The sequence below is a fragment of the Narcine bancroftii genome, chromosome 11 (genome assembly GCF_036971445.1).
Source record: "Narcine bancroftii isolate sNarBan1 chromosome 11, sNarBan1.hap1, whole genome shotgun sequence".
In the NCBI taxonomy this organism is placed as follows: Eukaryota; Metazoa; Chordata; class Chondrichthyes; order Torpediniformes; family Narcinidae; genus Narcine; species Narcine bancroftii.
The window spans coordinates 23,021,781-23,048,508 of record NC_091479.1 but is presented as its reverse complement, the minus strand read 5'-3'; the positions used below and the strand labels follow the sequence as shown (position 1 = coordinate 23,048,508).

The 26,728-nt window shown below is 50.3% G+C and overlaps 1 protein-coding gene across 2 annotated transcripts in view; it reads left to right on the top strand.

Annotated features, from left to right (window-relative positions):
• Positions 1 to 2,020: 2,020 nt before the first annotated feature.
• LOC138745665 (annexin A2-like) overlaps positions 2,021 to 26,728 on the top strand; it is a 135,174-nt gene continuing 110,466 nt past the window's right edge. For both annotated transcript variants that reach the window (XM_069902918.1, XM_069902917.1), the window contains exons 1-5: positions 2,021 to 2,290; positions 5,839 to 5,958; positions 16,478 to 16,612; positions 18,600 to 18,719; positions 22,202 to 22,361. In XM_069902918.1, the coding sequence (XP_069759019.1) occupies positions 2,096 to 2,290; positions 5,839 to 5,958; positions 16,478 to 16,612; positions 18,600 to 18,719; positions 22,202 to 22,361 (730 nt within the window). In that variant the 5' untranslated portion in view covers positions 2,021 to 2,095. The remainder of the gene's footprint in view (positions 2,291 to 5,838; positions 5,959 to 16,477; positions 16,613 to 18,599; positions 18,720 to 22,201; positions 22,362 to 26,728) is intronic.

Here is a 26,728-nt window from a genome sequence, read left to right as displayed (position 1 = left end):
TAATCTCCATCAGAACTAAAGTGACACAGGGCTGAGTTCTTAGTCCCCTGATTTCTTGCTCTAAACCTATGACTGTGGCTTGGTACACAGACAACACCATCTACAAATTCACTGATGAGGCCACGGTAGTGGGTTGTATAAAGAAAGGGGGATGAGTCAGTGAACAGGAGGGAGACTGAAAACTTGTCTGAATGGTGCACCAACAACAACCTCCCTTAATATCACCAAAACTAAGGAGCTGATTGTTGACATCAGGAAGGGAAAGCAAGAGGTTTACTATCCAGTGATCATTGGGTGATCAGAGGAGGAGAGGGTGAGGAAATTTAAGTTCTTGGGAGTCACTATATTAGAGGATCTTTCCTGGACCCAACACACTGTAAAAACACGTCAGCGCCTCGACTTCCACAGGAGTTTGCGGAGGTTTGCTATGACATCAGAAACCCTGGCAAATTTCGACAGATGTGTGGTGGAAAGTGTGCTGCATCATGGTCTGGTCTGGGGACAAACCCCTGAATGTAAATCCCTGGAAAAAGTAATGAACACAACCCAGGACACTACAGGCAAAACCCTCCCCCACCATTGAGAACATCTACGGGGAACGCTGCTGTCAGAGAGCAGTAGCAATCATCAAGAATCCACACCACCCAGCACACGTTCTGTTCTCACTGTTACTGTCAGGAAAGAGGAAAGGATGACATGGTTAGCAAAATGCCTTTACAGCATCGGTGATCGAGACTGGGGTTCAAATCCCGTGCCATCTATAAGGATTTTTAAAATGTTTTCCCTGTGTCTGCGTGTGTTTCCTCCCATCTTTCAAACACATACAGGGGGTTTAGGTTAATTCGGGTATTTGGGCAGCATGGGGCTTGGGGGCCGGAAGGTCCTGTTACCTGCGGTATGTCTAAATTTTAAAAAATTATAATCTAAGACGGTGAAGTTTATCAGCATGTTTGATCTGAGTGTTCCCACTGCCTGGCATCATCGCCCCTCTTGTGCCATGTCCTACAAATGTGGAGATTGGATGATTAAATGGCAGCTGTTAATTTGTCACCAGTGTTCAAGTGCAGAGTAGAATCTGTTGGGAGTTTGTGAAAATGTGGGGAGAATAAACGAGTGTGTGTAGATTTAGTGTAAGTGGTTGCTCAATGACTGAAAGTTTCTATGCACTGACCTCTCACCAGTTGACCGCATGGCACAGGAGTAGAATTAGGCCATTCAGCCCATCAGGTCCACCATGCCTTTTCAACCCCCATTCTTCCTCTCCCTCTAGGATCCCCTTCCTAATCCAGAACTCATCTACCTCCATCTCAATGTTCTTAACCTTCTCTGTGGCAGCAGTTCTGTCCTGGATTCAGCTTCAGTGATAAGGTTATCCTAGATGTGCGGAGGTGCTCAGAGCTGAAAGGCCAAACAGCGAGGAGAATTAAGTTGAGATACATGGGCTGAAGTTTTGGGGTGACTCTCTTAAAGTGCCTCCTTATCCTTGCTTAGTAAGAGTCACCCTGGTCAGAGGCTTTATCTGTCAACTTGGGAGTGGGTGGGGTCAATTATCGATAATGTTATTGTTCATCTTTCGGGTGGCTCCATGGAGGGGGAGGAACCTGCAGATGCAGCGACGGTTAAATGTTTTCAAAGACTGACTAAAAGTCAAGTAAAATGCTTGGTTATATATTAATATAAATTTATAAATGTATATTCATGCAAGTGAAGTTTGTTCAGTGTAAAGACGGTATAGTATTTTTGTCTTTTAAACTGTTTATTTTTAATACAGGTGTATTAGTCAGGCATTGTGAGAGCAAGTCTCAAGCAACCAGAAAATATACTTATCTGGTATCTACCAATCCTCATAAGTGCCGGATGCCAGGGGTTTTATTGTATTTAGATTTTAATTTTGTTTTATCTTTAATGCTTCAAATTATATTATTTCAGTTCATATCCAAAAATCTCTCAGTTGTTGCTTGCTGTGTCTCCAGTTAAATTTAAAGGAAGAGAATAACTCCTGTACTCTCCTGCTAGGCAAACGACCGAAACCAGCGAGGCAGCCACTCCCCCTGAAGCCCAACCACCACCCAAGAGCAGCCCCAGACCTGAACCGATGGCACCAGCTTCAGCCTGCAAAGAGGCAGCAGCTGCCTTCCCTCTCCCGGAGCCCAGGGTGCCTTATCCGCGTCTCTCTGCCCTGACCGAGAGGGATCAGAGGAGCTACGTCGAACTCATGCAAAAATTCCAAAACGTGCAGCCGGCGACGAGGTTGCAAGGGAAAGTGTACGGGTCCCTGGCACTTTATTCTGTGAGTGGATTGCAAAATGTTTGGGCTCCGGATGTCAGTGGTGAGGGCACGTGCATTGTCAGAGCTTGTTAAATATAGAAAGGCTGATTGGGGCTTCAGCTGCTGAATCCTGATCTGTCCAGAGACAGGGTATAATTAATATCATTAAATATCTCCTCTTGCAATGCAAAAAGATTCGAGGAGCGTTCCAGATCTGTTGGCATCTCAAGCTCAGTCCAATCTCCCAAAGCCACTCGGCCAGACCCAAGCAGCGTTTGTGGGAGAGAGAAAAAGAACGGCCTATGTTTCGAGGCAAAGCCCTTTATCAAGACTGCAAGGGTTTACTCTAGGTGCTCTGGTTTTCCTCCCACATTCCAGAGATGTGCAGAGTTAGGTGACACATGGGTGTATTTAGGGGGGCATGGGTTTGTGGATCAAAGGGGGTCGTTACCGCGCTGCATCTAGATGTAAAAGAATTTCGCTTTGAAACATCAACCTTTTTTTTTTCTCTCCTACTACTTGGACCTGCTGAGTTTCGGCAGTTCCCTGTGTGTCCCGCTAGCATTTTAGCTGATTTTGCTCCACGCAAGTTCCCTTGCACCAGTCTCCTTCTCGGCTCATCTGCACGCCATTCTGTTTGTTTCACCCTGATGTTTGTGCAGATCTTGATTATGTAATTATGTAAACTCTGTGAAATCACACACTGCCAGTTGACTCAACTGGATAAAAGAAGTTAACCCCTGAGTTTCTGATGGGATGGTCACTGTTACCGTCAGAGTACATACATGACATCACATACAGCCATGAGATTCTTTTTTCTGCCCTCAAATTCTGGTCATCCTCACAGGGAAAATGCCTTCTCCAGTTCTGGCAACACCATTATAAATCCTCCCTTCAGTGCAGTTTATCTTTCCTGTGTTTGCACCGATCTGACCTGAGTTCTGCTGTGGCTTAACTAGTATGGTATGCAACTTCAGGGTAACCCTTAGGCCAAACACAACAGGTGGTTAAAATACTTGGCAATGGGTGATCTTCAAGATTCAAGGGCGACTGAATCTCTGCTTGTAGGCTAGCTCCCTCATCTCTGGGAACCTCCTCTGCATCCTCTCCAAAGCCAATAGAAGCTTCCTCAAGTAAGAAGACAGAACTGCATGCAGTCCTCCAGGTGTAGCCTCACCAGGACCCTATACATTTGCCGTCAAACCTCCCTGCTCTTAAATTCAACCTCTCCAGCAAACGAAGAACAACATCCCATTTGCTTTCTTTTGCGCTAATGATACACAAACACTTGTAAACCAACACCTTTAACCATTAAAATAATCCATGTAACCATATAACCAATTTACGGAGCGGAAACAGGCCATGTCGACCTTTCAAGTCCACACCGGTTCACTAGAAACAACTCCACTAGCTCAACCAAACTGCTTCCCTGCAGTTCTTCGGGAAGGGTGATCTAAATTAATGATTCTGGATAAGAGTGAAATGATGCATTTTGAAAAGGTCAAACTTTGAAAGTTATGGTTAACGGCAGGATTCTTAATAGTGTGGAAGAACAGAGGGACCTTGTGGGGTGGGGGGGTGCTCAGAAAGAACAACACAAACCCCAGTTGAGTGTAGTTAACACTGAGCTTTATTGGGCTCATAGCCCTGCTTTTATTTGACTTTGCATCTATCAACATTAAACTCCATCTGCCAGACCCTTGCTCGTACTCTTAACCTGTCCAGAATTACTGCGTTCTCAGTACAATTTGATGTTACACTCAATTTAGATACTCTACACTTGGTTTCCCCAACCCCCTTATAAATTGCTAATGTACATTGTGAACCAGATCTCTGTGGCACTCCACTCACCTTGTTGCCAAGCAAAGAAACACCCATTATCTCACTCTCTGCCTTCTATTGGTTAACCAGTCCTCTATCCATGCTAATACATTGCCCCCAACTCCATGTATCCTTGTCTTAGGAAATGTGTTTTTGTGTGACACATTATCAAATACCTACAGCGCCAGCCACCAAGATTCTCATCCACTGCAGTGTATTAGGAATTTGTACGTTTCTACCCGTGACTGTATGCTTCCTTCAAATGATCCGTTTCCTCCCACATCCCAGAGATGTGCAGGGTTGGTTGGTTAAGTGACACACAGGTGTGCTTAGTTTGTGGATCAGAGGGGGGTTGTTACTGCGCTGTATCTCTAAATTTAAAATAGTCTCGATAAAGAATTTTGCTTTGAAACATCTATTTGGGTGGGGCGGGCTCGTGGGTTGGAGGAGCCTGTGACTGCACCACCCACCTACCAACCCTGTTTAAAACAAAAGGTGAGTGGAGTACCACAGGGCCACTGTTCAAGATGTCCATGATCAATGTGGAAGGAGGGACCAAGATGATCGAAATTGAGGTTGCAGAGAGAGAGAGAGATTATGAATGATAATGATACGCTTTATTGATGCAACCAGCGTCAACCAGAATTCAAAATAGAGTTACATACATTATGATAAACAACCTGCAAGCAAAACCACTATTCTAAACTGTTAAAAATGACTGATTATAAAATGCAACTGCACCACCTCTCAGCGCCATGAATTGGTGTTTAATATTGTCAGGGCTTCATTTTAAAATAAAGCTCTTTTAATGCTTAGTGGTGCACGAGCGAGGGCCCCTATAGCATCTGCCCGATGGTTGGGGTGTGTGGGTCTTTAATGATATTCCTCCCCCCCCTGTCCATACATCGTCCTCATTGGGCAGTTTTCACTCCCCGCTGGAGTGCCTTACGATCTTGTACAGTACAATTCCCGTACCACACCGCAATACTGTTTGCCAGCTTGTGCATCTATGGAAATCCAACAGTATTCTTGGGCAGGGGGGGCACCTTCCTCATGCATCTCCAAAAAATAAAGATGCCGTTGTGCCGCCTTGATCAAAATTGATGGATTCAAGTGAGATTCGCAGAAATGAGCCAGGGTCTGGCGGACTCGGTTTATTGTTTAAATTGGCAATATTGAAAGGTAGTTTAGATTGGATTATTCAAGGTTCCACACAGCCTGGACATAATTTGAATTCTGTTCTTCAATAAATGGATGCAGGCGTCGGCTTTCGGTCAGCGGTTACTTCAAAACTAGTCGCGGGTTCGTGACTGGTCAACAGCAGGCGCTGACCAATGTTTAAAAAAAATGCAACTTGCAATTATGACTTTGTTAATTTGTTCTTCTACTATTAATGATGTGTAAATCTGTGACCCAAACATCCATTTGCTATTTTATTTTCTGATTGCCAGGTTGCCTCTTTATTCTTCCTGCTAGATGTATTGTGCCAAATTCTACTGAAATTCATTATTGTTGAGCATTCTTGTCATTTTCTCCATCTATCCCCAGATCTCCGTTCTTGCACCTGTCTGAGAACTGAAGTCCTCACTGTAGCTTTTTCCCCTGTTATCACTGATTTCCATTCTCAATTCATTTAAAAGTGATTTATTTATAATTTACTGTCCCGGGCTAACCACTGAATCTATCTGCGCCCCAGTTTGCCTTCCATTAGTAACGTGCACCCTTTGCATTGTGGAAATCTGTCGCAGGAGTTGAAGAATGCCGTCTGGAGCGAGATTCCAGAGTTCATGAAATATCTGCAGAACGTGGCAAGGATGTGTGCAGAAGATTACAAAGTCATCAATCACGAAGCTGCTCGATATGTTGAGGTAGTCCTGGATTTACACTTTTGCATTTACTGAACTCGCTTGAATGTTTGTGTTAAGGATTTTCCAATATTCATTTCTTCTATTGGTTCTGACTTAAGTACAGTAAAACCTTGTTAGAACACGGTAGTTGGGTCCAAGATTTCATACTACGTTACAGCTGAGTCGCGGAACATATGCATATATGTCATGATACACAAAGCCGGAAAACAGAATACTGTGACTCAAACCCTTTAAGACCTTTAAACCCTACATACAGTACACGATCCTTTATCCGGAATCCTTGAGGGGGACAGTGTGTTCTGAATTTTGGATTTTTCAGGATTTCAGAAAGACAGATTTAAGCCCACCCGAATTGTGCTGCCGTATCCCCCCCCCCCACCACTTTCCAGTCACGCTGCTGTCTCCCCTCCCCCTCGCCCGCCCGACTGGCGCTGCCGGCCCCGCGCCCGCCCGACTGGCGCTGCCGGCCCCTCGCCCGCCCGACTGGCGCTGCCGGCCCCGCGCCCGCCCGACTGGCGCTGCCGGCCCCGCGCCCGCCCGACTGGCGCTGCCGGCCCCGCGCCCGCCCGACTGGCGCTGCCGGCCCCGCGCCCGCCCGACTGGCGCTGCCGGCCCCGCGCCCGCCCGACTGGCGCTGCCGGCCCCGCGCCCGCCCGACTGGCGCTGCCGGTCCCGCGCCCGCCCGACTGGCGCTGCCGGCCCCGCGCCCGCCCGACTGGCGCTGCCGGCCCCGCGCCCGCCCGACTGGCGCTGCCGGCCCCGCGCCCGCCCGACTGGCGCTGCCGGCCCCGCGCCCGCCCGACTGGCGCTGCCGGCCCCGCGCCCGCCCGACTGGCGCTGCCGGCCCCGCGCCCGCCCGACTGGCGCTGCCGGCCCCGCGCCCGCCCGACTGGCGCTGCCGGCCCCGCGCCCGCCCGACTGGCGCTGCCGGCCCCGCGCCCGCCCGACTGGCGCTGCCGGCCCCGCGCCCGCCCGACTGGCGCTGCCGGCCCCGCGCCCGCCCGACTGGCGCTGCCGGCCCCGCGCCCGCCCGACTGGCGCTGCCGGCCCCGCGCCCGCCCGACTGGCGCTGCCGGCCCCGCGCCCGCCCGACTGGCGCTGCCGGCCCCGCGCCCGCCCGACTGGCGCTGCCGGCCCCGCGCCCGCCCGACTGGCGCTGCCGGCCCCGCGCCCGCCCGACTGGCGCTGCCGGCCCCGCGCCCGCCCGACTGGCGCTGCCGGCCCCGCGCCCGCCCGACTGGCGCTGCCGGAACGCGACCGCCCGACTGGCGCTGCCGGCCCCGCGCCCGCCCGACTGGCGCTGCCGGCCCCGCGCCCGCACGACTGGCCCTGCCGGCCCCGCGCCCGCCCGACTGGCGCTGCCGGCCCCGCGCCCGCCCGACTGGCGCTGCCGGCCCCGCGCCCGCCCGACTGGCCCTGCCGGCCCCGCGCCCGCCCGACTGGCCCTGCCGGCCCCGCGCCCGCCCGACTGGCCCTGCCGGCCCCGCGCCCGCCCGACTGGCCCTGCCGGCCCCGCGCCCGCCCGACTGGCCCTGCCGGCCCCGCGCCCGCCCGACTGGCCCTGCCGGCCCCGCGCCCGCCCGACTGGCCCTGCCGGCCCCGCGCCCGCCCGACTGGCCCTGCCGGCCCCGCGCCCGCCCGACTGGCCCTGCCGGCCCCGCGCCCGCCCGACTGGCCCTGCCGGCCCCGCGCCCGCCCGACTGGCCCTGCCGGCCCCGCGCCCGCCCGACTGGCCCTGCCGGCCCCGCGCCCGCCCGACTGGCCCTGCCGGCCCCGCGCCCGCCCGACTGGCCCTGCCGGCCCCGCGCCCGCCCGACTGGCCCTGCCGGCCCCGCGCCCGCCCGACTGGCCCTGCCGGCCCCGCGCCCGCCCGACTGGCCCTGCCGGCCCCGCGCCCGCCCGACTGGCCCTGCCGGCCCCGCGCCCGCCCGACTGGCCCTGCCGGCCCCGCGCCCGCCCGACTGGCCCTGCCGGCCCCGCGCCCGCCCGACTGGCCCTGCCGGCCCCGCGCCCGCCCGACTGGCCCTGCCGGCCCCGCGCCCGCCCGACTGGCCCTGCCGGCCCCGCGCCCGCCCGACTGGCCCTGCCGGCCCCGCGCCCGCCCGACTGGCCCTGCCGGCCCCGCGCCCGCCCGACTGGCCCTGCCGGCCCCGCGCCCGCCCGACTGGCCCTGCCGGCCCCGCGCCCGCCCGACTGGCCCTGCCGGCCCCGCGCCCGCCCGACTGGCCCTGCCGGCCCCGCGCCCGCCCGACTGGCCCTGCCGGCCCCGCGCCCGCCCGACTGGCCCTGCCGGCCCCGCGCCCGCCCGACTGGCCCTGCCGGCCCCGCGCCCGCCCGACTGGCCCTGCCGGCCCCGCGCCCCGCCCGACTGGCCCTGCCGGCCCCGCGCCCGCCCGACTGGCCCTGCCGGCCCCGCGCCCGCCCGACTGGCCCTGCCGGCCCCGCGCCCGCCCGACTGGCCCTGCCGGCCCCGCGCCCGCCCGACTGGCCCTGCCGGCCCCGCGCCCGCCCGACTGGCCCTGCCGGCCCCGCGCCCGCCCGACTGGCCCTGCCGGCCCCGCGCCCGCCCGACTGGCCCTGCCGGCCCCGCGCCCGCCCGACTGGCCCTGCCGGCCCCGCGCCCGCCCGACTGGCCCTGCCGGCCCCGCGCCCGCCCGACTGGCCCTGCCGGCCCCGCGCCCGCCCGACTGGCCCTGCCGGCCCCGCGCCCGCCCGACTGGCCCTGCCGGCCCCGCGCCCGCCCGACTGGCCCTGCCGGCCCCGCGCCCGCCCGACTGGCCCTGCCGGCCCCGCGCCCGCCCGACTCTGTTAGCCTGGCATCCTAAAATCAATGTTTGGGGTCCACAGACATCTGCGCTCTAAGCGATTCAGCGGATTAACGAATCGTGTTCTAATGAGGTTTGTGTACTTAAAATCATGAGTGGGAATAAATTTAAGATTCCTGTTTGGCTGCTGCATTGAATCACTCCAGCAATAAATTGTGAAGATAATCTAAAATAAGTTAAGGTGAGAGGAAAGTGTTTCAAAGGGAATATGGGCGGTAAGTTTTTTTTTATCCCACCGAGTAATTATATCTAGAATGTCACTAGTACATGGTGACACATCTTGTTGTGTCCTTCACACTGGTTTCAAAAGTGAGGAAAGGTCTGGTTCTGGCAGATAAAGTAAAAATCTCCGTTGTCCAGAATCAAACAAATCGCAGAAATTATATAGGTAAAAAATATGAATGTTAAAATTAGCGGTCAGTTCGCCAATCCACACAACCGGAAATTTCAATTATCTGACATTACCGATCCTCATAGGTGCTGGATACCGGGGGATTTACTGTACTCATGAGGTTGGAAGTCAAACTGTAGGGAAACAGCTTGATGTGGCATTGTTTCTTTGCTAACTTTGGAACATGCCTCCATGAGAGCTGAACTGGCTCCGACATGACAAAATGCATCTGAATTCAGAAATTCAGCCAGTGGCTACCTTCCGATAGCTTGCGGGGTATTTCCGGGATGTACTAATGTGCAATGCATGTCCCAGTTTTGCCTTCTCTCGTCTTCCATGCAGAGAACCGGGAGATACTCACTTGGCTGCATTCTTTCTGCTGAGAGCATAAAATTCAGCATTTCCGCTACCTGTCGCAAAGGACTCTGTGTTGCAGCGATCATTTTCAGCTTTGATATTGTTATGTCCATAGGAACTGTTTATATCTATTTAGGAAGTATTTCTTTGTCGTGACCAACTGTCCATAAAGTTCAGACCTTTAAATACAGGAGCAGGAGTAAATCAGTTAGCCTCTCTTCATGGCCAATACAACCTTGGCCTTGCATAATTTTTTAGTGCTCCAGTCATACCTCCTAATGTAATTCAGATGGGTCAGTTTCGCCCTGCATGTGGTCACAAACATCTCCTCCTTGACTCTGGGGTGGAAAACCTCAAGAACAAGAGGATGTGGTTAAAGGGAAGAAATGTTGGGAAGGGGAACATTCAGGGGAACTTTTTCACTCAAGACGGTGATGAGAGTGGAACAAGCTGCCGGCAGAGGAATTGAGTTCAGTGACAGCAGATTGGATAGGGCTGTGGATGGGATATAGTCTGAGTTTATGGAATGAAGCAGAATAAATGGTTCAGTGCAGACTAGATGGACAGAAGGACCAGTTTCAGTACTGTAGTGTTCTCTGATTCTTGTCTCCATCTTCTGAGGGGGAAAAAATTCTTCTCATCTCTGTTTGAACGGATGACTCTTTATACTGAAATGATGTCCCACAGTTTTCGAGACCAGGAACTCAACTTTGTCTCATGCTGTTGTCTAACTCCAGATATTATTGAGTGGAGGTGTTGGTGCGGACCCCTGGAGGGCTGGGAGTGGAGACACAGCTCTCCCCTACAGGGTCCAATCGCCCAATCCATCTGCTTCCATCTCCGTACAGGCTTTAAACAGCCTTTTAAAGGAGCTGACTATGGTTTATTTTCAAATCGTACGACCGCAGGATCTGGTCCCAAGGTGGCATTCCAGACTCTGGGGAAGCAAAGGAATGGTGCAGGGCATCAGAAAACTGGGAGACCATCTTCATTTGAGAAGGAGATGCAGAGGACATGTCCCATGGCTCAGTGACCAGTGAGAGCCATCTGTAGCTGAAAAACCCACAGGCTCGAGGTGAGGAACCCACACGACGACGGTGGTGGAATGACTCGCAGCAGGCCTGCGGACTCCTGAAGACTGGCTGAAGGGATAAAAGGTCGCGAGAGGGTGCTGGGAATTTCCTGATCGTGCCGGAGGTTTGGACCGGAGACTGTGTGGCTCTAGGGGGCTGTAAGAGTGCTGGAGGTGAATCCATGGACCACTTGGTGACTGGGTGGTGGGGGGGGGACTCTCTTTCTCTGACTGTAAGGGGGTGTTGAGCAATCTTTGCTGATGGCAAATCTGTCGGCCTTGAGGCAGACTAAAGGAAATTTTGTGTAATGTTACACCTGTTTTAGTACATGACAGTAAAGGAATCTTGAAAGCTCAGATTGCTCAAAGGTTAAATTAAAGAAATCTAAAACAATCCTGGTTAATTATCTCTTTGCCATCGATCATTTAGTGTTGTCAAGTTTTTGTAAACATATATTACTCAGGATACCTACAGTGAAAGTGCACGACCCTCTCTAATTTTTAGATGTGGATATTAAGGCTTTGATAATGTCTAGGTTCCTATAATCTATGGTGAACTTTACTGGAATCTTCACGAGGTGAGGGTGAGAGGAAGCAAGGCAGTGGATGGAGGGAGCACTGAGGGGAATGAGAATTTATTGCCATGAACAACTCACAAAATTTGGTGTTTTGCAGCAGCGTCGTATAGTGCAAACATTCATATAAACCACTTTTATAAAATAAATAAAAAAAATTTTAAAGTGCATGAGACATAAGGCAGTGTCTTTGGCTCATTGGTTATGCACGAATCTGATGGTGGAGGGGAAGAAGCCGTCCTTGTGCTGCTGAGTGCTTGTCTTTAGGCTCCTGTACCTTTTTCCCTGCAGGTAGCAGAGTGAAGAGGGCATGGCCTGGGTGGTGGGGTTCTTTGGGGAGAGAAGATACCTTTTTAAGACACCGCCTCATGTAGATATCCTTGATGAAGTGAAGTCTTGTGCCCGTGATGTTGCATGCCAAGTTTACAACCCTCTGGAGTATTTTCTTGCCCTGAATGTTGGCACCTCCATACCAGGCAGTGATGCCACCAGCCAGAATGCTCAACACCGTACACCTGTAGAAGTTTACGAGTCTTCTGTGACATACCCAATCTCCTCAGACACCTCAGAAAGTATAGCTGCTGGCTTGTGATTGCATCAACATGGAGGCTCAAGGACAGATCCTCAGTGATGTTAACACCCGGGAATTTGAGTCTTGACCCTCTCCACTACTGAGTCCTCCATGAGGACTGGGTCATGTTCCCCCGACCTCCTCCTGAAGTCCACAATCATCTGCTTGGTTTTGCTGACGTTGAGCAGAAGGTAGTTGGCACGGCACCATCTACCCTTCCTCTTGCTGTTAGAGAAGGAGAAAGGAGCTCCTGATTGTGAGATGGCTTTCTGGCTCCCCCCAGTGGCCGGAGTGTGAAACAATGTGCAGGCTCTCATTTGGACAGGGTAGTGTTTTGAACGTGGGATGGGTCCAATCCACAAACTCGTGTCCAATTTCATCCAAGGCAGATTAGATTAGCAGGTCAAGGAGAAGCATTCTAATCCATTCCCCAAGCCCAGCAACTAGGAGTGTCCTCTCCGCTGCATCCTTGTGTGCTGTGGGATTGCAAAGTATCGGTCAGTACAGAGGACCATCAAGGCTTCCGAGAAGATCACTGGGGGGGGCCTTTATTAATAACGTTTCCTGGCAATGCTACTGAAATAGGGATCACTGAATTCAGGGACGTGATGTTGAGGCTTTATAAGCCACGGGTGAGAGTTTTGGACTCCTCATTTGAGGGATCAGAGGAGGATGATTCAAGAATGGAAAGGGTTCTCATGTGAGAGCGTTCGATGGCTTTTGGCCTGCATTTGTTGGAATTTAGGAGAATGGTGGGGGGGGGGGGGAATCTCATTGAAACACCTTAATGTTGAATAGAGTAGATGTAGAAAAGTTGTTTCACATGGTGGGATAGTCGGGGACAACAGGGCACAACATCAGGAACGGAGATGAGGAGGAATTTCTTCTGCCAGAGCACAGTGTGTGTGGAACTTGTTGCCACAACCAGTTTAAGGCAGAGATTGAAAGGTTCTTGATTAGCCAGGGCAGTGGGGCTGAGAGGAGAAATAGTTCAACTCATGATTAAATGGTGGGGCAGACTCCATGGGCTGAATAGCCTATTTCTGCTCTTATGTGGCATGTCCTAATTATTGAGGACACTTGCCATCTTGCACACAGTATCGTTGACCATCTCCCATCGGGAGGTCCCATCCAACTGTCAACCTGGGAAATAGCTTCTTCCACCGGCTGTGAGATTGATTCTGTTACTGAGTAAATCACCCTGTTGCAGAAATTAACTCAAAGGTGGAGACTTCGAGGTTTGCTCCAAGAGTTTATTAACATGATCACATGGAAAGTCTCTGACTTTGAGTTAATTTTTATAACAGGATGATACCGTCGGTTGCAGGATACCGTTCTTCAATCTCACAGCTTGTGGGAAGAAGCTATTTCCCAGCCTGGCCATCTGAACCTCCATCTTGATGGTAATGGGTCAAAGATACCGTGTGCTGGATGGAAATGGTCCTCTATGATTTTTTTGTTCTGTATTTAAACAGTACATCCGATGAAAGGCATCAATAGTGGAAAGGGAGACCCCAGTGATCTTCTCGGCCGTTTTATTGATCCTCTCTACTGATCAAAGCTTTGCAACCACCATTCCACAAACCACGCAATGATGTAGCCAGATTTATACAGTGGAAAACAGACAAGCTGGCTGGATATTTTTCACATTCCTCATTAAGTTTCTGATGAATCATTGAACAGGGCGTGTCTGATGAATCTTTCAATGGGTTAACTCACTCAGTCTTTACCATACTTGACCGTGTTTTAACAAGATGAGCTTAATCGATCTTATCAGGTCCCAGGATCAATCAGGGCAGCTCGGTTGGCGCAATACCATTACATCGCCAGCAACGGGTTAGAATTCAGGACTGTCTGTAAGACGTTTGTACCCCATGACTGCGTGGGTTCGATTATTGTTATCCATTGAAACCTATGACAATGGATGTTTGCACCTATGTACACAAGAAAGTCTTTTGCTTGTTAGCTGTGCAGACATCTCAGAGGCATTTACTCATAAACTTTTTGAAGAGATGAATTTCAAATAACACCAGCAGTGATGTCGTATTTGTGATTGGGATTACTTCAAGAAGGCAGCTTTAATATTGAACTGTGCTTCATTTGAAGTCAGAGATGCAGTAACCTTCAATGAGAGAGTCACTATTGTGTGTTCTCTCTGATAAGGAAGGACCACAGACTAGATGCAGGTAGGTTGTTTCCAATGCTGGTTAAAAACTAGAACCAGGGTGTAAGGGGGAAGTTTTTTTTTAAGGTTAAAGGCCAAGTTAAGCAGCTCTCAAAAAGTGGGGCAGAGAGGCGTATCGATCTTTCCCCTCTACTCACAGATGCTGTCCGACCTGCTCAGTTCCTCCAAGTTTGTTCTCCGCGTTCCATCATCTTCACTTCTTGTGTTTTCTGGGCATTGTGTCTTCATAAGTTGGGTCAGTGAATTTAAGAGCAGGGAATCATGGTACAAAGTTTGAAAGATATGGCTGAGGACATTATGTGCAGTGCATGCCACCAGATTGTGGAAAGGAGCTGATGTCACTGCAGGGGGGTGCACCCCACCTTTCTCTTGGACGGCGGATCCGTTATAGCCCTTGACTGGAGCTGATGTCATTGCAGGGGGGTGCACCCCACCTTTCTCTGGGACGGCGGATCTGTTAAGTCGAGAAGGCTGGGGTGGGTGGGGGGGGGTGTCCCTGACTAAGATGTACAAAATTGGAAGGGGCCAAGATAGTATGAACGCCCCTTAAAATGTGAGGGCTTGGGGTTAGGGTGAGGTGAATAGTGCAAGAGGTTCAAGGGGGATCTGTACAAAGTGAAGGGAGGGAAGTTTAGGGGAGACATCAGGGGCAGGTTTTCCGCACAGAGTTGTGGGGGCCTGGAACGTATTGCCAGAGGTGGTGGTGGAGGCTGGAACAAAAGGGGCATTTAAGAGACTCTTAGGGAGATGGATGAAAGAAAAATAGAGGGTTACGAGGTAGGAAGGGTTTTTATTTGGTTGGAATATATAGGTCAGCACGACAATGAGGGGCGAAGGGCCGGTACTGTGCTGTAATGTTCTAGGCCAGTTCAAGTAATCCCTATGCCATCAGTGCTCTGTGATTAGTGAGGGATTGCTTAAGGTGGGATGTGAGTGGGACAGAAAGGTTGAGAATCACTGCTCTAGACCCAGTTGTTTCTGAAATATTTTGCTTGAGAAAAATTGCCACTGGCCCATTTCCTTTGGAGTTCTGAAACCGTGCACATAACGAGTCAATGAGGGACAGTTAAAACAGGGGTTTTCAAACTTTTTCTTTCCACCCACGTCCCACTTTAAGCAACCCCTTACTAATCACGGAGCACCGATGGCAGAGGGATGACTTAAAGTGGGATATGAATGGAAAGAAAAAGGTTAAGAACTACTGTTCTAGGGGACCAGAGGGTGGTTGAAGTCAAACAGATAAATGGTGGTGGAGGCAGAGAAGCACAACATTCAAGATGCCTTTGGACGGGCACCTGAATTGACAAGGTAGAGCAGGCGTTGGATCAAGTGCTGGTAACAAGATCAGTATAAGTGGGTACCTGATAACATGGACACAATGGGCCAATGGGTCTCTTTCTGAGAATCTGATTTGGTGATCTTTTGAGACATAATTTCACATCTCACCCTTCGGGATCTGAACTCCAGAGCAGTACCAGCATTCCTGCAATAAGCTTTCTACGTCTTTCCCCTGTACTTCTCTCCAAATACTACACATATCTGAGTTTCTGGCCATTTGTCAGAAAAGAGTCATTTCTCTCCATGTTATCTGGTGAACTCCTCGTTGTAACATTTGTCAGTCTCCCTTCATTATCTCTTGTAAGTCGGAAAATCTCAGCGTCTCAGTATGACTTGAGTCTGAGGCTTTGATTGTCATGCAATGTAACAGAAAAAGTAATATACACAAAGTTTCCTTCAGTCTAAGCCAGATAAAGATTTCCCATCAGCTGAAAATGCCCAGAACCTCTTACAGTCAGAGAAAGAGAAGCCAAAGAGAGTCTCCCCAGAGTCACTGAGTATCCATTGATTTGCCTGTGGCGCTCCTGCAGGCACACGGATTTCAATCCAAACCACTGGCAACCCGTGCTCCAGATCCAAATCTCTGACACAGTCAGGAAGCCCTCAGCCCCTACAATTCCAATACTTGGTTCCCCCACAGTTCCGATACTTGATACCCCTTCAACCAGTTCCAATACTTGGTTCCCCCTCAGTTCCGATACTTGATACCCCTTCAACCAGTCACAAACCAGTCTCCGACAGTCCGTAGCCTGTTGAGTCCCGTGGCTGCAGCCAGCAGCAATCCGCCGCCTGCGAGGGTTCCTCGCCTCAAGTCGCCAACAGCCCATCGCCTGTGTGTTCTTCAGCCTCAGAGCCCTTCACTGGTCTGCCGACACGGTCACCCCCTCTGGGGTGTTCTCCCAGTTTTCTGGTGCCCTCTGTTTCCCCGGAGTCCCTCACGGCTGCTACCAAACACAGGCACTGCCGTCCTGGCCCAGACCCTGCAGTCGTGGATTTTAAAATAAGCTCCTTGAACATCTAGTTTAAAGCCTGTATGGAGTTGACGGCAGTCGGACTGGGCAGTTGGTTTCTGCCAGTGAATCGCTGTGTCTTTGCTCCCCGCGGATCTTTGTGTATGTGTGAATGCAGGATCGATATTGATCGTGCATTTGGTTATTACTGTGAATAAAGGACCACAACTCTGATCCTTGCGTTTCTGTTCACAGGAGGTTTTGCAAGCATGGAATGAAAGTCTGAAGAAATATCCAGAACTTTATACCGTAAATGAAATAACCAGCATCATGGGAGGGAAATTCATCCCAGATCTCACTCTCCGACTGGAGAAGCAACTTCTGTGCATGGTAATGTAACGTACTGAGGACCGAATTTGGGTGGCTCACGCGACGCTATTACAGCACCAGCAGACCGAGTTCCCATCCGACCCTGTCTTTAAGGAGTTTGTACGTTCTCCCCATATCTCTGTGGTTTCCCTCTGTACCCTCCGGTTTCCTCTCACATTCCAAAATGTCTGGGGGTTGTAGATTAATTAGTGTTTGGGCGGCGAGGGCTCGTGAGCAGGAAGGGCCTGTTTCCATGCTGTATGTCTAAATTTAAAATCTTTCTTTTAAGTTTCTAGGTGCAGTCCAATGTTATAAGCTTCAGCACCATTTTAGTCTTGCTTGAAGCTCTTAAATTCTCAGTTCAGAAATAATTATAAAGTACTTTTAAGCATCACATCTTCAGGCCTCTTCACAATTCCTTTGATGCAATGTCTTGAGAGATATTCTTCAAATAAAAGTGACCATCCTTTGAGTCACCAATGTACCTCCTGTGAAAAGGAGATCCTGTCATCTCAGGATCAAATCTTTTTACTGAAGATTTTGGAATCTGTTTTCCACACGAAGAATCTGCCCTCTTTTCAAAGAGACAGCGAATGTGGCTATTTGCTTCCACGATGAAGTCACAAACCCGGGCTAGGGTTAAACGAAATGGCCAAACATAAAAATTGTCCCAGTAGAATTCTGTCCTCTTTTCCAAAGAGACAGACAGCGATGTGCTCCTCCTTATTTCAAAAGCCACTGATTCTATGTTCCCCCTTTTCCCAGGAGTAACACACAACAGCACCTATTCTGATTATTGTAATTCAACCCTGTCTTTCTCAAGATTCCAACCCCTGTGTGTCACAGGGTTTTGTCTTCTGTACTCTCGAAACTGAACTGATCCAAAAATGTCTGAATTTGATAATATGATTCTCCAAATCACGTGACTGTTACATCGTCAACAAGGTCAGTCCTAATGACCATCAGTTTTATTTCTACCAAAATTCTGTTCCTTTTCAAAATCAGTCCATATCCATAACAACCACTGACCTCATCTCTGTTCAAGAGGCTTAAGTGGTTTTGTTTAAAAATAGATGGCTTCCTCAGCAGTTCTTATTGATTGTTTTTAATAAAGCGCACACTCCATTGTTCTTGAATAATTAAGGAACCATTTCAGATCCATTAGCTCTCTTTCCAAGTCGCTGTGACTCCGAGAATGAACTCTCTTCTGAGTACAATGGTTCTCTGTACCTGTGTGTGACCCTGTACCAGCCCACAACTAACTTACTAAGACTATATACAATATTTTAACTCTATAATTTACTAAAATATTTTTATAACAAATATAACTATACCTTAACCTAAATATTACTATTAATATAGATCCATAACAGGTGAGTGGAGGAGAATTTAGTTAGATGCCAGAGGTAGGTTTTTTTTTGCACTAAGTGTTGGGTGCCTGGAATGGTGGTGGAGGCTGGTAATTATGACATTCAAAAGTCTCTTAGACGGATGCATAGATGTATGAGAAATAGAGGGTTATTGGCGTGAGGTGGGGAAAAATGTGATCGTTGGCTTGCACCACAATGTGGTGCAATGTTCATTGTTCTCTCCCTTACACGATAAATTACTATTAATTTTTTAAATACTGCGCGATAACAGGCCATTTCGGCCCACGAGCCAGTGCCACTCAATTAACTCATAAGCCCCGGTATGCTTTGAACGGTGGGAGGAAACCGGAGCCCCTGGAGAAAACCCACACAGACGCGGGGAGAAAGTTTAAGAACTGCTTACAGACGGCGCAGGACTCATCGTTGGCCCTTGGCCAACCGTGCCGCACATCGTGGGTTGAAGGGCTTGTACTGGGCTGTAATGTTCGAGGTTACATTTCCTTACACTGTAACTGACTATAAATGATTATCACGAGCGTACATTTTCTCGAGCCTTCACGTGATTGACAGGGGAGGTGATCGGTGTGGTGAGAAGTGCTTGTGGAAGGGGCACGCTGATTCACTTGCTTCTGTTTCAGGGCCGAGCTCTGTACCTACGGGTGCCAACCAGGGCCGCATCGATACAGCTCCCCACGGATTATAAAACCATCGCCTCGTTTATTCCACCCTCAGCCGTCAGGACATCGGCCTTCGAGTCTGTAAGTCTCCACTTGAGTGAATGCTCCGCCAATACTCTGCAGCATGTGAGGGACTCTCCAGAGTGGATCTGGATGGCCCAGTAGTCATGAGTGGCTTGTTCACCTGCCCTGGTTGGTACTGCGATACAGGTAACGTGCAAATCAGTGCTCAAGAGAGGTGGCTCTCAATCTTTGCCCAGTTCAGTTGTCCCACTATTAATTTGAATTGTCGCATGATGGTGATTTTGGCGCAAGAACAGAGTTGGTTGAGATAGAAGTTCTCTCCCGTCCAGCCAGTTCTGTGACTGTGATAGGCTCAAATTAGCCTCTGCTCAGTGGGAAATTAGGGTGGGCGCCAAAGGGATGATATTGTACGAATTTGGTTTGATCATTGCGCTTCTGCACAACCTCTTATTAAGAGTTCATTGAATTACATTCATATTGTGAGCTTTGGTCCATCGAGTCTATGCCAGCTATCAGAACAATTCCACTCTTTTTCCCTTCCTTAACGCCTAGTAACTCCCGATTCTGACAGTGGGACCATTTAACGTTGGTCGCTTAGTGGCAGCAGTGACTGTAGACGCTGGTAGCTGGATCACAGAACTGCCGGAGGAACTCAGCGGGTCGAACAACTACAACAGTTTTCTTCCCCCCCCCCCATCCTGATTTCTTCTCTTCGTGCACCCCAAATCTTCTGTGCTCCTGATGGGTCTTGCCTGTTTTTAGTTCACTGACACTTAAACCTCAATATTTCAGATTTATTGTCAGAGTACATGCATGACATCACACACAACACTGAGATTCTTTCTCCTGTGGGCCAGGTAGAATTAGTATTTATTGTCAATGCTAAAGAACAGACACATGGAACTAAACAAAGGAATGTAAACAAATTGTGCAACGTAGAGAGAAAATAAAAATCATTTAAATGCAAAAGACTTTAAATGAGTCCCTGATTGAGGAGTCTGATGGTGGAGGGGGTGGCAGCTGTTCCTGAACCTGGTGGTGTGAGTCTTGTGGCACCGATACCCCTTTCCTGACGGCAGCAGCATGTGCTGGGTGGTGTGGATCCTTGATGATTGCTGCTGCCCTCGGACGGCAGCGTTCCCAGTAGATGTCCTTGGTGGTGGGGAGGAGGGGAAGATTTTGCCTGTGATGTCCAAGGCTGTGTCCCTCAGGGGTATTGGTATCCCCATGTCAGACTGTGATGCAGCATACTTTGCCTGGGCTTCCAATGTCATACCAAACGCCCACAATATCCCTGGACATCCAGAGTTCCCTGGACTTGCCTTTCCTACACTTAACTCTTGCAGGAAGACATTGAACCTGAATTCTCACTGTCTCACTTTAACAAACTCCCATTTGATGGATGTAAATAGGTGGCCCCAATCTAGTTGGAATTTCAAGCACACAGCACAGGAACAGGCCCTTTGGCCCATGATTTCTGTACTGACCATGATGCTAATTTAAGCTGCACATCTGTCTGTACCTGCTTGTTCATGTGTTTAACTGCCTCTTAAATGTTGCTCTTGCATCTGCTTCCACCACTTCCCCTGGTAGTACATTAAAGGAACCTACCCAGACTCAGTGGATAGTGAAAAAAATTGACTCATAAATCTCCATTAAATTTTCTTCCTCTCACCTAAGGTGAGTATTTTGCATTTCCACCTGAGGGGGTGGGCGAGATCTTGCTATCTACCTCAGCATGCCATTCACAATTTCACTATTAGATCCCCACTCAACCTCTGACAGACCCGAGAAAACAGCCACAAGTTTGACCAATCTCTCCTTATAGTTAAATCTCTCTAATTCTGGCCACGTCCTGACGAACTCTTCTGTAAGTTATTGGAAGGTGTTTCAAGAGATTGGATATACAAGTATTTGGAAAGTCAGGGACTCGTTAGAAATAGCGAGCATGGCTTTATGCGTGGTCGGTGGTGTTTAACCAATTTTTTGGAGTTTTTCCACAGAGGTGGCCAGGAAAGTTGATGAGGAAAGGCTGTGGATGTTGTCTACATGGACTTTGATAAGGTCCGACATGGGAGGTTAGTCAGGAAGGTTCAGTCGCTCAATATTCAGGATGAGGTAGTAAACTGGATTGGACATCGTCTTTACGGGAGAGGCCAGAGTGTGGTAGTAGATGGTTGCCTCTCCGACTGGAGGCCTGTGACTAGTGATGTGCCTTAGGGATCGGTTCTGGGACTGATTTATTTGTCATCTATATCAATGATCTGGATGATAATGTGGTACATTTGCCACTGACACTAAGTTTGGAGGTGTTATGAGCAGCAAGGAAGGTTTTCAAAACTTGCAGAGGGATTTGGACCAGCTGGAAAAATGGCAGATTTAATGTAGACAAGTCAGTGTGAAGTGTTGTATTTTGGAAGGACAAACCAAGGTAGGACATGTATGGTAAACAGTCAGGCACTGAGGAGTAAAGTAGAATAGAGGGATCTGGGAATATGGATACATAATTCCCTGAAAGTGGCATCATAAGTGGATAGGGTTGTAAAGAGAGCATTTGGCACATCGACCGTCATAAATCAAAGTATTGAGTATTGGAGATGGGATGTTATGGTGAAGTTGTATAAGACATTGGTGAGGTCAAGTTTGGAGTATTGTGTTCAGTTTTGGTCACCTAATGCCAGGAAGAATATAAATGAAATTGAAAGGGTGCAGAGAAGATTTATTAGGATGCTGCCTGGTCTTCAGGAATTGAGTTACAGAGAAAGGTTAGGATTTTATTCTCTGGAGTGTAGAAGAATGAGGGGAGATTTGATGGAGATATACAAATTATGAGAGGTTCGTATAAAGTAAATGCAAGTAGGATTTTTCCACTGAGCTTGGGTGAGATACAAACCAGAGGACATGGGTTAAGGGTGAAAGGGGAGGTTTAGAGAGAACATTCCAGGGAATTTTCCCACATAGAGTATGGAACGAGCTGCCAGCTGAAGTGGTGAATGCAGGCTCAATTTTAACATTTAATAAAAATTTGAACAGGATGGGAGGGGAATGGGGGGATGTGGACTGGGTGCAGGTCAGTGGGACTAGGCCGTAAAATAGTTTGGCACAGACTAGAAGGGACAAAGGGCTGGAATGTTCTATGGTACCCTCTCCAAAGCCTCCACCTCCTTCCTGTAACTGCATACGTGGCCTCATCTGACTTCCCACCCTGACTGGTGAAGGGAAAATACCCTCTTTACCATCCTATGGCCACTAATGGACTTTAACCCCCAGATTCCTCTGTAGATCATTGCTCCTGAGAGTCCTGCACACTTTCCTTTTCACATCTCGCACTTCTCTGCATTAAACTCCTCCTGCCATTTTCTGCCCATTTATTTAACTGGTCCACATCCAATCTCCCTCGCTATCCACAACTGGCCCTACATCCCCATTCCTTTCTCTAAAGGTGGGTGCCTTTTGGTCACTGTTTATTAATGGTTGTTGTGTGACACCATCCTGAAAGTCCTTTGTTCCAACCTGTGGACTGTTCTGTTTTATCGCAGGATATTAGCAGCGACGTGAACGCAGAGAGGCTGAGTGTGAAGTATGGAGCAAAGGTGTCTCTGACGAGCCGTGCATTGTTTACTCTGTTGAATAATTGTGGGCCAAACTATACAGAACCATGGGAGATTCCTCTGCATGTGAAAACCATCTGTGGTGAAGGTACAATTCCTCATTGATGATATCATGTAGGGACCAATGAGGTGGGTAGGAAGGGGTCCTACAAGGAGAGTTCAGGGAGATAGGCACCAGGTTGAAGGACAGGATCCCAGGGTAGTGATCTCAAGATTGTTGCCTGTGCCACGTGTTAGTGAGATTAAAAATAAAAGGAAAATGTGGCTTAACACGTGACTAAAGAGGGAGGGCTTCAGATCATTTGGCTCTTCCAGGGAAGGTGGGACCTGTTCCGACAGGACGGTTTGCATCTGAACTGGAGCGGGAAGGTTTGCTAATGTTGCTCTAGATTTGCAGAGAGAGGGGAACTAGGGTGCCAGAGGAGCTGAGGAGGGAAATGATGACATGAAAATTCCATGCAGAGACTCTGCCCCCCAGGCACCATGGACAATACCGCCAGTAATGGGGTGGGGTGGGGGGGGGGACAGGGGATAGTCATGTGGTGACCTGCCGCCGCAGTTATCCTAAAAACAACTTATCCCAATCCATGCATCCTTTCCCATTTCCTCAAAATTGGCCTTTCTCCAATTTAAAATCTCAACCCGAGGACCAGCTCTATCCTTCTCTGCAGGTTTCGGTGCCCTGCCTCTTTTGAGAGGTGCTGGCATCTCAACTGGGTGCGTCGGGTCCGGGTGTGCCGGCTTTAGCCCGTCCGTGGTGAAAACCTCTGTCTTGCCTCCAACCTTCAGCTCGAGCATGGCTCCATTGTTACGAACAACCCGGAACAAGCCTTCGTAAGGTCTCTGCAGCAGTGGAGTATGCGGACCCCCGCGAATGAAAACATACTCACAGTCTTGTAGGTCTTTGGGTATGTTGGTTTTCAAGTGTCTGTGCCTGGAAGATGGAGTCTGGGCCAGGTTGTTGACTCTTTCCCTCATCCTGCAGAGGAAAACTGCCGAGTGGACCTGCTGTCCACCAGGAGTGGTAAGAATTCCCTCGGGGCCATCAGTGGAGCTCCATAGACGAATTTGGCGAAGAGGTGTTGAGGTCCTCCTTGGGTCCCGTGCAGATTCCCAACAGTGCCCATGATAGCTCGTCTACCCAGTTAGGTCCTTGGAGTCTGGTCATGAGTCAGCCTTGAGGTGCCTGTGAAAGTGCTCCACCAACCCATTGGACTGTGGGTGGTAAGCTGTTGTGTGGTCCAGCTGGGTGCCCCACAGGCTGGCGAGGTCAGACCACAGGCAGGAGGTGAACTGGAACCCTTTGTCCGATGTGATGTGGGACGGAAACCCGACCCATGCCACCCAGGATGAAATGAGAGCCCTGGCACATGAGGTTGTGGACGTGTCTGCCAGCAGGACTGCTTCCAGCCACTTGGTGAAGCGGTCGACTGTTGTGATCAGGTAGTGGAAACCCTGGGATACTGGTAAGGGTTCTACTAAGTCCACGTGGATGTGGTCGAACCTTTGTTTTGTGGGTTCGAAGTGCTGAGGTAGGGTCTTGGTGTGCCGCTGTACCTTGGCTGTTTAGCACTGCGTGGATGCCTTCGCCCACCCGCTGACCTGTTTCTGCCATCCATGCCACATGTATTTGCTCACCACCAGCCAGACCGTTGTCCTGATGGACAGGTGAGCCAGTCCGTGATGGAATTGAAAACCTGTCATCTCCAAACTGCTGGGACACTAGGTCTGACACCTGCCCTCTAAGAAGTACCTAATGTGGCAGATGGCCAAGTACAGCACCAGAAGCTCTTTGTCGAAAGTGCTGTACTTCAGATCCGAAGGCTGCAGATGTTTGCTGAAGAAAGCCAGCGGCCGCCAACTTCTTTCAATCTGCTGCTCCAGAACTCCGTCAATTGTTGTTCCTGGGGCATCCACCATCAGGGCCGTTGGAGCGTCTGCTCTGGGGTGTGCCAGAAGAGCAGCACCTGCCAGGACTTCCATGGCCTTCACGAAGGCCTCTGCTGACTCCTCATCCCATGTGATGTCCGTTGCCTTGCCTGCCATCCAGGTGAACAAGGGCCGCAAGATCTGGCAGCCGAGGGGATGAACCTGTGGTAGAAATTGATCATCCCCATGAACTCCTGAGGTTCCCTGGTTCTGCTAGGCCTAGGAAACTTCTGGATGGCCTCTACCTTACAGGGTAGCAGTGTGGCTCCTCCTCCTTATCCTGTGGCCCAGGAAGCTGATGGCCTCCAATCCAAACTGGCATTTAGCTGGGTTGATTGTCGGTCCGAACTCGTTCAGCTGGATATTAGAGGTTGTGGAGGTGCGTCATGTGTTCTTGTAGGTTCCTGCTCGCCACGAGGATGTTGACCAGGTTCCTGCTGGAAGATCTGTATGGCGTTCTTCTACCCAAATGGCATTCGCAGTAATTTGAAGAGGCCAAACGGGGCCAAACGGGGTGAGGATGGTGGTCTTGGGGATATCATCAGGGTGTACACAAGGTCCACTTTGGAAAAGATCTTTGCCCTGTGCAGGTTAGCCGCAAAATCCTGGATGTGCGGCAGGGGGTATAGATCCGGTGTTGTGGCCTTGTTGAGTCGATGGTAGTCACCGCATGGTCTCCCCATATGCAGGGGAGAAGCCTATGGGCTGTCCAACTGCCGTATGATGCCGAGCTCCTCCAGCTTTGAATTGGAGGATGAGCACTGCTGGGAACTTGGCTAGGATCTTGGAGTATTCATCTGCGGATGCTGCACAGAGTCCAGTCCCTGCTGGGAGCTTGATGTCTTTGAGGTGGACAGTTTGGAAAGTCCTGGTGTGGACTAGTCTCTGATCCCTGAGATCCAGGAGCAGGCTATGGGTATACAGGAAGTCTGTCCCGTGGAGTGCCTGTTCCACTGTGGCCAGAATGAATACCCGTAAGAAAAGGCTGTCTCCCAACTGCAGTTGGACCTTGCGGGTACCATAGGTCCGGATCGAGCTGTTGTTGACAGCCCTCAGTGTAGGTGCCGAATGCCTGTTCCTAGTGTCCTGTCCCGACGGGGTAGGACACCAACCTCTGCTCCTGTGTCCATGAGGAAATGCTGTCCGAACTGGCAATCCCAAGCATACAGGAGGCTATCTTATTGGCCAGCCGTCATGGCCACTAGCGACGGCTGGCCCCAGCGCTTTCCTGGAATATGCCAGGAGCAGTTAGACGTTTTCGGGCAGTTGCTCCAGGAATGCCTGCTCGAATGTGTTTGCCCAGGATGGCCAGCATTTTGTTCATGAGCGGACAGGGGCCTGTCCCTTAGCTCATCCAGGTGGAACAGGTGTGAACCCCCTCTCACATAGTGAGAGCCCGAAGGTCTCGATTAGCAAGTCCTTGAAAGCAGTGTATGCGCCTTCTGATGGGGGCTCCTGGATGAAGTTGGCCACCTGGCTCGCGGTATCCTGGTCCAGGGCGCTCACCACGTGGTAGTACTGGGTGGACTCTGCTGTGATCTGCCAGATTGGAAACTGTGCCTCAGCCTGGTCGAACCACACACGTGGTCGATTCGTCCAGAAGGTCAGCAGCTTGAGAGCGACTTTGTGGACTTCTGACTGTTCGCTCATCGTTGGGTTTAGATGCCATCTAAACCGTCGGGGTCACCAATTGTACCGTGCGCTACTTGAAAGAAACACACACGTCTGTGTTTTATTGGGGGCTCAAGCCCGACTTTTATACCTCTCACATTCCTGCCGTTTCCCCCCCCCTTTACTGACGTCAGGACCCCAACAGCGGTTTTCCTGAGCGTGGGGAACCTCTTGCATGACAATCCCTTCTTCCCCATGCACTGTCCCTGTCTTTTGGCTGTGCAGTGGGGCCAGTGCCATTTTGGGGTCGTTGGCTGAGTTAGCAATCCCCCTGGAGTTTTTTCCCGTCCTGTGCATTGGTGCCCCCCCCCTCCCCTGTACCAGGCAGGAATGCAACCAGCCAGAATGCTCTCCACGGTACACCTTTGGAAATTTACAGGAGTCTTTGGTGACAAAATATATCCATTTTTCTCCCTCTGCTTCATTAGAAACCTGTTCACATGATATTCCATCTCCAATGCCCACCCATTTTCTGTCTCTTCTGTAATCACCAACCAATCCTCCCCTGGTTCACAGAAGAACCTTGTGAGGATTTCTCAAATGATTTTGAGAGCTCTACATAGTGAGAATAATTCACCTCTCAAAGCCAGTTTTTTAAAAAAAAACCTTTGAAGCAGTCCCCAAAATCATTGGGAAATCCTCAAGAGTTTCTTCTGTGAACCAGGGGAGGAATGGTTGACAATTTTCGAAGAGGGAGTCATGAGGGGTATTGATAAGGTGAACAATGAGTCTGTTTCCTGGACTAAGAGAATTTAAGATGAGAGGGTATAATGGGATCGCAAAATCGTTGAGAATCACTTCCACCCCACACACAACTTTCAGCTGCTCCCGTCGGGGAAGAGATACAGGAGGATC